Genomic DNA, 12,585 nt, shown 5'->3' on the forward strand with positions numbered 1-12,585 from the left:
TGCGACTAGCACAGGTTCAGCCCCAGCTCCAACGCAACTCACTGTCATACATCCTTTTACGTCGAATTGCAGAGCCATGCGTGCGCGTGGTTGACGCGGATGCGTGGGGGAGCCATTTCCCAACTGACGTGATTGTGTCATCCACGAGGTCGCGTGGATCAAATGGTGCCAGGGGCATGCCTCCAGCCACACTCCTGCGTAACTCTCTGTTTCTTTTCTTCAATGTTGTGAAGGCACTATGACGTGATCGCGTCAACGATGCTGGCTCGTCGCATGCCTTAATCCCTTTTTTTTATATGCGATATGCAATATGCAGATGAGATGCAGAATATAGGCATTAGTATTGAGAAGAATTATTGATGAAGGAAATTAAGAGGAGGGAACGAAACGATCATACCATGGTGGGTTGTCTTCCACCCAGCACTTTGCTTTAACATCCTTAAGTTGGACGCTCCACTAGCTCAGTCTTCTGCTGTGGGCGGATCTTCCAAGAGGAAAATCTCTAGTTCCTAGTTTTTTGCCATCTTTTCACCATGGAATAACTTCAAGCGATGTCCATTGACTTTAATAAGTTCAGAGCTTGAAGGATGGCTCAAGTGAAAGACTCTGTATGGTTCCACCCTCTCTACTCGATAGGGACCATCCCATCTGGATCTCAGCTTGTCTGGCATGAGCCGTATTCTGGAGTTGTAAATGAGGACTAAGTCCCCAGGTTGGAACTCTCTTCTCTTGATGTTTTTTTCATGCACAGCCTTCACCTTCTCTTTATACAGTCTAGAGTTTTTATAAGCCTCTAAGCGAAGGTTCTCTAATTCTTGCAGTTGCAACTTCCGTTCAGCTCCGGCTCGCTCATAGTCCATGTTGCATTCCTTTACCGCCCAGAAGGCTTTGTGTACTAACTCAACTGGGAGATGACAGGCCTTTCCATAAACCAAGCAGAAAGGACTCATCCCAATCGGTGTCTTGTATGCTGTCCGATATGCCCAAAGTGCATCTTGGAGCCTGGTGCTCCAGTCCTTTCTATGAGGCTTGACTATCTTTTGCAGTATGTGCTTTATCTCTCTGTTAGGCACCTCTGCTTGTCCATTAGTCTGGGGGTGATAGGCTGTTGATACTTTATGAATTATCCCATGCCTCTTTAGTAAACCTGTTAGTCTCCTGTTACAAAAGTGAGTGCCTTGATCGCTCACGATTGCTCGTGGAGATCCAAAGTGACAAATAATATGGTTTCTAACAAAGGAAACAACAGTGTTAGCATCTTCAGTACGGGTAAGAATTGCTTCCACCCATTTAGAAACATAATCTACAGCTAACAGTATATAAAGGTGGCCATTAGAATTTGGAAATGGACCCATGAAGTCAATGCCCCAAACATCAAAAATTTCACAGAAAAGCATAATTTGTTGAGGCATTTCATCCCTCTGGGATATATTACCAAATCTTTGGTATGGAGGACAAGATTTACAAAGGTCAGCAGCATCTTTAAAAAGAGTAGGCCACCAGAATCCACAGTCTAAAACTTTTCTAGCAGTACGTTGAGGGCCAAATTTCCTCCACTCTCAGATGAGTGGCAGGCCTCTAAAATGGACTGAAATTCTGATTGAGGTACACACCGTCTAATTACCTGGTTAGCACCACACCTCCATAGATATGGATCATCCCATACATAGTATTTGGACTCACTTTTCGGCTTGTCTCTCTGATGCTTAGTGAAATCAGGAGGAAAAGTGTGGCTAACTAGATAATTAGCTACAGATGCATAACAAGGAACTACATCAGATACTGCCTGTAAGCTATCAAATGGGAAATTATCATTGATAGGAATGGAGTCATCTTTAATGTGCTCAAGGCGACTCAAGTGGTCAGCCACTAAATTTTGGTTACCACTCCTATCTTTAATTTTCAGATCAAATTCTTGCAGCAGTAGCATCCAACGTATTAGCCTTGGTTTAGACACCTTTTTAAGTAACAAATATTTTAGAGCTGTATGGTCTGAGTACACTACTACCTTAGTACCAAGTAAATAGGCTCAGAATTTATCCAGAGCAAAAACAATAGCTAAAAGCTATTTTTCAGTAGTAGTGTAATTAGATTGAGCAGCATCTAAAGTCTTAGATGCATAAGCAATTAAAAAGGGTCGTTACCTTCATGTTGAGCCAGTGCTGCTCCTACTGCATGATTAGAGGCGTCACACATGATTTCAAATGGTTGACTCCAGTTTGGTCCCCTCACAATCGGAGCTTGAGTGAGGGCGGTCTTCAGCTTATCAAATGCTTGTTTGCAATCCTCACTGAATTCGAACTCAATCTCTTTCTGCAATAGTCTGGATAAGGGTAGAGCTACCTTACTGAAGTCCTTAATGAATCTCCTGTAAAAACCTGCATGGCCAAGGAACGAACGAACTTTCCTCACAGAGGAGAGGTAAGGTAAACTAGAAATAACATCCACCTTTACTGGGTCTACAGAGATACCAGTATCAGAAACAACATGTCCTAGAACAATACCTTGTTTTACCATAAAATGACACTTTTCAAAATTTAAAACAAGGTTTGAACTAACACACATGTCCAATACTCTAGATAAACTATCCAAGTAAAGGCTAAATGAATCACCATATACGCTAAAGTCATCCATAAAAACTTCCATACAGGTCTCAATGAGATCAGAGAAAAGACTCATCATACACCTTTGGAAAGTAGCTGGTGCATTGCATAAGCCAAAGGGCATTCTTTTATAAGCATAAGTCCCAAAAGGACATGTAAAAGTAGTCTTTTCCTGATCTTCAGGAGCTATATAGATTTGAAAATAACCTGTATAACCATCTAGAAAGCAGTAATGAGATTTACCTGACAGGCGATCAAGCATCTGATCAATGAATGGCAAGGGATAATGATCCTTGCGAGTGGCTTGGTTGAGACGCCTGTAGTCAATGCAAACTCTCCATGCGTTCTGCACTCTGGTTATCAGAAGTTCTCCTTGCTCATTCCTTATTGTTGTGACTCCAGACTTCTTGGGCACCACTTGTACTGGACTGACCCATTCGCTATCTGAAATGGGGTAAATGATATCTGCTTCAAGCAGTCTGGTTACTTCCTTCTTGACAACTTCTAAGATGGTGGGATTCATTCTTCTCTAAGGTTGACGGATAGGCCTTTCTCCTTCTTCTAAGAATATTCTATGTTCGTAAACTTGAGGGCTGATGCCTACTATATCCGCCAAACTCCATCCAATTGCTTTCTTATGCGTCCTCAATACACTAAGCAGTTGTTCTTCTTGTTGGGAAGTAAACTCCCTTGCAATGATAACTGGAAACTTCTGCTTGTCCTCAAGGTATGCATACTTGAGGTGTGGAGGGAGAGGCTTTAATTCCATTTTCCGCTCATGGTTTGGTTGTGGATTATCTGGGGCTGATGAAAATGGTAATGAATCTTCAGTATGTTCAGAGGGTGTCCCTACACTTGGATCTTGCTCCATGTGATTCTCTTCCATGTCTTCCTGGTGATTTGCTGCTATGATTTCATCAATGATGTCACATTGGAATATGGAGTGATCTTCTGGGGGGTGCTTCATAGCTGATGAGCGGATACTTTATACGCTTTTTGGCATTATTTTTAGATAGTTTTTAGTAGGATCTAGCTACTTTTAGGGATGTTTTCATTAGTTTTTATGAAAAATTCACATTTCTGGACTTTACTATGAGTTTGTGTATTTTTCTGTGATTTCAGGTATTTTCTGGCTGAAATTGAGGGACCTGAGCAAAACTCTGATAAAAGGCTGACAAAGGACTGCTGATGCTGTTGGAATCTGACCTCCCTGCACTCGAAATAGGTTTTCTGGAGCTACAGAACTTTAAATGGCGCGCTCTCAACAGCTTTGAAAAGTAGACATCCAGAGCTTTCCAGCAATATATAATAGTTCATACTTTGTTCGAGATTTGATGACGTAAACTGGCGCTCAACGCCAGTTCTATGCTGCATTCTGGAGTCAAACGCCAGAAACACGTCAAGAACCAGAGTTGAACGCCCAAAACACATTACAACTTGGTGTTCAACTCCAAGATAAGCCTCAGCTCGTGGATAGATCAAGCTCAGCCCAAACTTACACCAAGTGGGCCCCGGAAGTGGATTTATGCATCAATTACTTACTTCTGTAAACCCTAGTAGCTAGTTTAGTATAAATAGAACTTTTTACCTTTGTATTAGACATCTTTGGTCTCTGTTTTATTTTATTATTCATCTGAGGAGACTATTGATCACGTTTTGGGGGCTGGCCATTCGGCCATGCCTGGACCTATCACTTATGTATTTTCAACGGTGGAGTTTCTACACACCATAGATTAAGGGTGTAGAGCTCTGCTGTACCTCAAGTTTCAATGCAATTAATACTATTTTCTATTCAATTCGATTTATTCCTGTTCTAAGATATTCGTTGCACTTCAACTTGATGAATGTGATGATCCGTGACACTCATCATCATTCTCACCTATGAACGCACGTGACTGACAACCACTTCCGTTCTACCTTAGACTGGGCGCATATCTCTTAGATTTCTTGATCAGAATCTTCGTGGTATAAGCTAGAATTGATGGCGGCATTCATGGGAATCCGGAAAGTCTAACCTTGTCTGTGGTATTCCGAGTAGGATTCCAGGATTGAATGACTGCGACGAGCTTCAAACTCCTGAAGGTTGGGCGTTAGTGACAGACACAAAAGAATCACGGGATTCTATTCCAACCTGATTGAGAACTGACAGATGATTAGCCGTGCTGTGACAGAGCATTTGGACCATTTTCACTGAGAGGATGGGATGTAGCCATTGACAACGGTGATGCCCTACATACAGCTTGACATGGAAAGGATTAAGAAGGATTGGATGAAAGCAGTAGGAAAGCAGGGATTCAACAGGGACAAGCATCTCCATACGCTTATCTGAAATTCCCACCATTAATTTACATAAGTATTTCTATCCTATTTTATTTATCTTTTAATTATCTAATCCAATCACATTTGAATCAGGCTGACTGAGATCTACAAGATGACCATAGATTGCTTCATACCAACAATCTCCGTGGGATCGACCCTTACTCACGTAAGGTATTACTTGGACGACCCAGTGCACTTGCTGGTTAGTTGTGCAGAGTTGTGACTAAGTGTAATTCACGTGTGAGAGCTACCAAATTATTGGAGCCATTGTTGATGATCACAATTTCGTCCACCAAGTTTTTGGCGCCGTTGCCGGAGATTGTTCGAGTATGGACAACTGACGGTTCATCTTGTTGCTCAGATTAGGTAATTTTCGTTTTGTTTTAATTTCAAAATTTTTTTTTCAAAAATCTTTCAAAAATTTCTCATCTGTTTTTGAAAATTATTCTAAATTTTTAAGAATGAATTCTAGTGTTTCACAAGTAACATGTTGATGCCTGGTTGGCTGTAAAGCCATATCCAAACCCCCTTGGATTGAGGCCTCCACTTGGCAACAGGTCGGGTATGTATATGGAGTTGGATGAAATATCAACTGTTGCATGCCTGATTTATATCTTCTAAAGCTGGCTGGCTATTAAGCCATGCCCAACCCTTGGATTGGGGCTTTAGACAAATATTGAAAGATTCCTGGAATTATTATTAAAAATTTTGAATTTCTTATTTTCTTTTTTCCTAAATATTTTTCGAAAAAAAAATCAAAAGAAAATCATAAAATCATAAAAACCAAAAATATTTTGTGTTTCTTGTTTGAGTCTTGAGTCAATTTTTAAGTTTGGTGTCAATTGCATGTTTTTAAAATTTATGCATTATTTTTTCGAAAATTCCATGCATTCATAGTGTTCTTCATGATCTTCCAGTTGTTCTTGGTAAGTCTTCTTGTTTGATCTTGATGATTTCTTGTTGTGTGTCTTTTATTATTTTTCATATGCATTTTTGCATTCATAGTGTCCATGCATTAAAGATTTCTAAGTTTGGTGTCTTGCATATTTTCTTTGCATAAAAAATTTTTCAAAAATATGTTCTTGATGTTCATCATGATCTTCAAAGTGTTCTTGGTGTTCATCTTGACATTCATAGTGTTCTTGCATGCATTAAGTGTTTTGATCCAAAATTTTCATATTTTGGGTCATATTTGTGTTTTTCTCTCTCCTCATTAAAAATTCAAAAATCAAAAAATATCTTTTCCTTGTTTCTCTCCTAATTTTCGAAAATTTGAGTTGACTTAGTCAAAATTTTTTTAAAATTAGTTGTTTCTCATAAGTCAAGTCAAATTTTCAATTTTAAAAATCCTATCTTTTCAAAATTTTTTTCAAAAATCAAATCTTTTTCATTTTTATCTTATTAATTTCGAAAATTTTAAAATTATTTTCAAAATCTCTTTCTTAATTTTATTTCAAATTTTTGAAATTACACTAACAATTAATGTGATTGATTCAAAAAATTTGAAGTTTGTTACTTTCTTGTTAAGAAAGGTTCAATCTTTAAATTCTAGAATCATATCTTTTAGTTTCTTGTTAGTCAAGTAATTAATTTTAATTTTAAAAATTAAATCTTTTCTAACCATATCTTTTTAATCATATCTTTTTATCTTATCTTTTATATCATATCTTTTTTAAAATTTTATCTTTTTTCAAAAATTTGATTTTAAAATATCTTTTCTAACTTCTTATCTTCTTATCTTCTTATCTTTTCAAATTTGATTTTCAATTTTTTTTTTGTAAGACCCCAAGTTTTCGAAAATTAATTTAATAAAATAAAATTTAATTTAGTTATTATTATTATTATTATTATTATTATTATTATTATTATTATTATTATTATTATTATTAAAGTTTTAAAAAAAATGAAAGGGAAAGAAAGAAAGAATTGGCCGAAGGCAGTTGGAAGCAAAAGAAAAGAAATAAGGCCGAGACATAAAGGAAAGGAAATTTGAAACGTGGGCTCCATGCATATATACATATATATAACTTGACACCTAATGCTTTTAATATCATAAACCTCCATCCATAACCTTCATTTATTTTTATTTCCACCGAATGGAAACTTGAGAAAGAAACAGAGAAACCGAGTGAAGGAGAGACCGACCATGGTGAAGGAGAAAACCGTAACTCCTTTTGATATTCGGTTTTCGATTTCTTGAGAGCTATAACTCCAATAAAAAAATCTAATCCGATGAAAATGTTCGTATCCTTTTCCTCTACGTATTGGCGTCACTTTTGACTGGTGGAAGTCGACGGTAACGTAACTCTCCTGCCCCTTGAGTTCGGTTAACTGGAGTTCTATGGAGCGTAAACGATTCTTAACGTTTTCTTCTTCAGCAGTTCGGACAGAAAACTTCTCCGGAGGTCCCGTTAGTTTGATTTCGTATGGAGGTAGGATTTGGTAACTTTATAATAATTAAATGTGAGTTTGATAAGTGAATGTTGATTTAGCTGATTATTGCGTGAATTTGAATGAGTTTATGTTAAATTATTGTTGAATTATTGTTGTTTGCTTGAGATTTTGATTCAGTTATGTATGAACAACTAGTTGGGATGCTTTGATTATTTTGGGAATAAGAAATGGAATTTTCAAAAGCTTTAAGAAATATATTAACTGATTTTGAATTATTAAAGAAATATTTTTGCTGCTGGAGTCGGTTGGATTATTAATTGTTTTAAAGATTTTGGAGAATGGCATAAAGATGTGGTTTTAGTTTTAAAAGAAAAAGAGAAGATAAATCGGCACGTGTACTTATGAGAATGATTGAAAGGTCACGAGAGGGTGACGGAACGTAAATAGTTATGGTGCCGATGTGAAAGTGTTAAGCCGTGAGCTTTGTTTTTGAATGATTGTGCGGGGACGCCCGTGTGTATGCAACGGCTTCCAGGAGAAAGTGGCACATGCTTCAGCTGGAGAATAAGCGCCTGCAAGTACTTGCAGAGGTCATGTTCGGCATACTTCAACTGGAGAATCAGCGCCTGCAAGAAGTGAAAACTTGCAGAGGTTATGCCGCTGGAATGCCTTATCTGACTTGCGGGTCGGATTGCGTTGGGTGCGGGTCAAAACCGACAAATGAGCTCATTACCTGCGATAGGAATAGACATGCATCATGCTTGTTTGCGCATATCTCTGTGCTGTGTAACTCTGTGATTGTGTGTGTGCTGCGTGACTGATTGACTTCTGAGTTCTTTTATTATTCATGCTTATAAGTGTTTTGTTGTTAGTTGCGGTTGGTTAATAATGGCAAAATGAACTTAACTTCTAACCCCGACCCTACTAAGAACTTCCCGGTTCTTACCCCCTATCTCCACCCCTTTTCAGCTACAGGTGCAAAGGCTCATTGTCAAGTTACGGGAGCACAGAGGAATATGTTTATAAGTTGAGTTGTTAGGATTTGTTTTCCCCTCGCCTTATTAGTTAGAGTTTTTTAGAGGGGTAGGATTTGTTTTTGGGAATCTTGGAATAAGTTTATGTATTTAATACTATGTGAATATATATACTTTTGTGATTTAGTGGCGTAAAATAAAGTCTCTTTTCGTTTTCTTAATTAAAGTTTCGGTTCGTATTCGCGAAGGCTCAATATTAAACAAAGATAGTATATAATAAAAAGGTTTAGAGGTAAGTAGCACTCAGACTTTTAGTACGATCATGAGGTGCTAAAAGTTAGGGTGTTACATTATGGTATCAGAGCAGTTCGTTCCCGTTAGAGCCTTGGGAATGGACTGACTATGCTTTACTGCATATTCTGAGTGTTTGTCATGCAGTAGGACTTGTCCCATTGACAAGAGTTTGAATTTCAAATGCATGATTGTCTATTGATTAATTCTGTTAGTCAACTGTTGCATCTCTCATGGTATTAGGTCTAGCCAACTTAATACTAATGATTCATGTATATGGAAACACTAATGGATTATTATAGACGAGATAGAAGTAATAGGTAACGTGAATCATAGGGTTTGAGAACGTTAGAAGTAAAGTTTTAGGAAAACGCATACTCCTTATTCGTGCTAAAGTAGTTTGAAGTCATCTCTTCCTTGCTTGCTTGCAGAGAAATTTTTGTTTCGAACTTTTTTCTAGAGATATGTTTTGAATAACTTCCGATCATATCTTGTCATTTATAAGATATGAATTCCTTCACATGAACTGGACATGCCAAATTTTTTTCTTTCTTTTTTTTTTGACGTTTTGAAAGTGAAGTTGATGCAAATCTTTTCTATCTTATATTAATTTTCGAGGACAAAAATTTTTATAAGTGGGATAGGATGTAAGACCCCAAGTTTTTGAAAATTAATTTAATAAAATAAAATTTAATTTAGTTATTATTATTATTATTATTATTATTATTAAAGTTTTAAAAAAAAATGAAAGGGAAAGAAAGAAAGAATTGGCCGAAGGCAGTTGGAAGCAAAAGAAAAGAAATAAGGCCGAGACATAAAGGAAAGGAAATTTGAAACGTGGGCTCCATGCATATATACATATATATAACTTGACACCTAATGCTTTTAATATCATAAACCTCTATCCATAACCTTCATTTATTTTTATTTCCACCGAATGGAAACTTGAGAAAGAAACAGAGAAACCGAGTGAAGGAGAGACCGACCATGGTGAAGGAGAAAACCGTAACTCCTTTTGATATTCGGTTTTTGATTTCTTGAGAGCTGTAACTCCAATAAAAAAATCTAATCCGATAAAAATGTTCGTATCCTTTTCCTCTACGTATTGGCGTCACTTTTGACTGGTGGAAGTCGACGGTGACGTAACTCTCCTGCCCCTTGAGTTCGGTTAACTGGAGTTCTATGGAGCGCAAACGATTCTTAACGTTTTCTTCTTCAGCAGTTCGGACAGAAAACTTTTCCGGAGGTCCCGTTAGTTTGATTTCGTATGGAGGTAGGGTTTGGTAACTTTATAATAATTAAATGTGAGTTTGATGAGTGAATGTTGATTTAGCTGATTATTGCGTGAATTTGAATGAGTTTATGTTAAATTATTGTTGAATTATTGTTGTTTGCTTGAGATTTTGATTCAGTTATGTATGAACAACTAGCTGGGACGCTTTGATTATTTTGGGAATAAGAAATGGAATTTTCAAAAGCTTTAAGAAATATATTAACTGATTTTGAATTATTAAAGAAATATTTTTGCTGTTGGAGTCGGTTGGATTATTAATTGTTTTAAAGATTTTGGAGAATGGCATAAAGATGTGGTTTTAGTTTTAAAAGAAAAAGAGAAGATAAATCGGCACGTGTACTTATGAGAATGATTGAAAGGTCACGAGAGGGTGACAGAACGTAAATAGTTATGGTGCCGATGTGAAAGTGTTAAGCCGTGGGCTTTGTTTTTGAATGATTGTGCGGGGACGCCCGTGTGTATGGAACGGCTTCCAGGAGAAAGTGGCACATACTTCAGCTGGAGAATCAGCGCCTGCAAGTACTTGCAGAGGTCATGTTCGGCATACTTCAGCTGGAGAATCAGCGCCTGCAAGAAGTGAAAACTTGCAGAGGTTATGCCGCTGGAATACCTTATCTGACTTGCGGATCGGATTGCGTCGGGTGCGGGTCAAAACCGACAAATGAGCTTATTACCTGCGATAGGAATAGACATGCATCATGCTTGTTTGCGCATATCTCTGTGCTGTGTAACTCTGTGATTGTGTGTGTGTGCTGCGTGACTAATTGACTTCTGAGTTCTTTTATTATTCATGCTTATAAGTGTTTTGTTGTTAGTTGCGGTTGGTTAATAATGGCAAAATGAACTTAACTTCTAACCCTAACCCTACTAAGAACTTCCCGGTTCTTACCCCCTATCTCCACCCCTTTTCAGCTACAGGTACAAAGGCTCATTGTCAAGTTACGGGAGCACAGAGGAATATGTTTATAAGTTGAGTTGTTAGGATTTGTTTTCCCCTCGCCTTATTAGTTAGAGTTTTTTAGAGGGGTAGGATTTGTTTTTGGGAATCTTGGAATAAGTTTATGTATTTAATACTATGTGAATATATATACTTTTGTGATTTAGTGGCGTAAAATAAAGTCTCTTTTCGTTTTCTTAATTAAAGTTTCGGTTCGTATTCGCGAAGGCTCAATATTAAACAAAGATAGTATATAATAAAAAGGTTTAGAGGTAAGTAGCACTCAGACTTTTAGTACGATCATGAGGTGCTAAAAGTTAGGGTGTTACATTTTTCAACTAACTATTTGACTTTTTGTTTGTTTCTTATCTTTTTCAAAACCACCTAACAACTTTTCTCTCTAATTTTTGAAAATACCTCCCTCTTTTTTCAAAAATTCTTTATTTAATTAATTAATTGTTTTAAATTTTAATTTTAATTTTATTTCTTATCTTTATTTTTCGAAAATCATTTAACTCTTTTTTAAAATTTATTTTTGAAAATTTCTCCTTCTCTTATATTATTTTATTTATTTATTCATTCACTAACACTTCTCTTCACCTCTCTTCATCTCAATTCACTACCCCTAGTCCTTACCCTTCTGTTTGGATTCTCCTTTCTTTATTCCCTTTCTTCTTCTACTAACAATAAGGAACCTCTTTACTATGACATAAAGGATTCCTCTTTCTCTTCTTGTTCTCTTCTTCCCTATATGAGTAGGAACAAGGAAAAAGGCATTCTTGTTGAAACTGACCCTGAACCTGAAAGGACTCTGAAGAGGAAATTAAGAGAAGCTAAATTACAACAATCCAGAGACAACCTTACTGAAATTTTCGAACAGGAAAAAGACATGGCAGCTGAACCTAACAACAATAATGCAAGGAGGATGCTTGGTGATTATACTACACCTACTTTCAAGTTTGATGGAAGAAGCATCTCAATCCCTACCATTGGGGCAAACAATTTTGAGCTGAAACCTCAACTAGTTGCTCTAATGCAACAAAACTGCAAGTTTCATGGACTTTCATCAGAAGATCCCTATTAGTTTTTAACTGAGTTCTTACAGATTTGTGAGACTATTAAGACAAATGGAGTAGATCCTGAAGTCTACAGGCTCATGCTTTTCCCTTTTGCTGTAAGAGACAGAGCTAGAACATGGTTGGACTCACAACCTAAAGATAGCCTGGACTCCTGGGATAAGCTGGTCACTACTTTCTTGGATAAATTCTTTTCTCCTCAAAAATTGAGCAAGCTTAGAGTGGATGTTCAGACCTTCAAGCAAAAAGATGGTGAATCCCTTTATGAAGCTTGGGAAAGATACAAGCAGATAACCAAAAAGTGTCCTTCTGACATGTTTTCAGAATGGACCATATTAGATATATTCTATTATGGTCTATCTGAGTTCTCCAAGATGTCATTGGACCATTCTGCAGGTGGATCCATTCACCTAAGGAAAATGCCTGCAGAAGCTCAAGAACTTATTGACATGGTTGCAAATAACCAATTCATGTACACTTCTGAGAGGAATTCCGTGAATAGTGGGATGCCTCAGAGGAAGGGAGTTCTTGAGATTGATGCTATGAATGCCATATTGGCTCAGAACAAAGTGTTGACTCAGCAAGTCAACATGATCTCTCAAAGTCTGAATGGATGGCAAAATGCATCCAACAGTACTAAAGAGGCAGCTTCTGAAGAAGCTTATGATCCTGAAAATCCTGCAATGGCAGAGGTTAA

General features: G+C 37.2%; 1 protein-coding gene and 1 non-coding gene across 2 annotated transcripts; both read right to left on the reverse strand.

The window, feature by feature from the left end:
* Positions 1 to 509: 509 nt before the first annotated feature.
* Positions 510 to 860, reverse strand: LOC130974918 (uncharacterized). Its single transcript, XM_057899757.1, has one exon. The coding sequence runs from the start codon at positions 858 to 860 to the stop codon at positions 510 to 512; it is 351 nt and encodes a 116-aa protein (XP_057755740.1).
* An 11,240-nt stretch (positions 861 to 12,100) lies between these two features.
* LOC130978410 (small nucleolar RNA R71) lies at positions 12,101 to 12,204 on the reverse strand. Its single transcript, XR_009086055.1, has one exon. It is a non-coding gene; the product is annotated as a small nucleolar RNA R71 (small nucleolar RNA).
* Positions 12,205 to 12,585: the final 381 nt, after the last annotated feature.

This window comes from Arachis stenosperma, chromosome 4 (genome assembly GCF_014773155.1).
Source record: "Arachis stenosperma cultivar V10309 chromosome 4, arast.V10309.gnm1.PFL2, whole genome shotgun sequence".
NCBI lineage: Eukaryota > Viridiplantae > Streptophyta > Magnoliopsida > Fabales > Fabaceae > Arachis > Arachis stenosperma.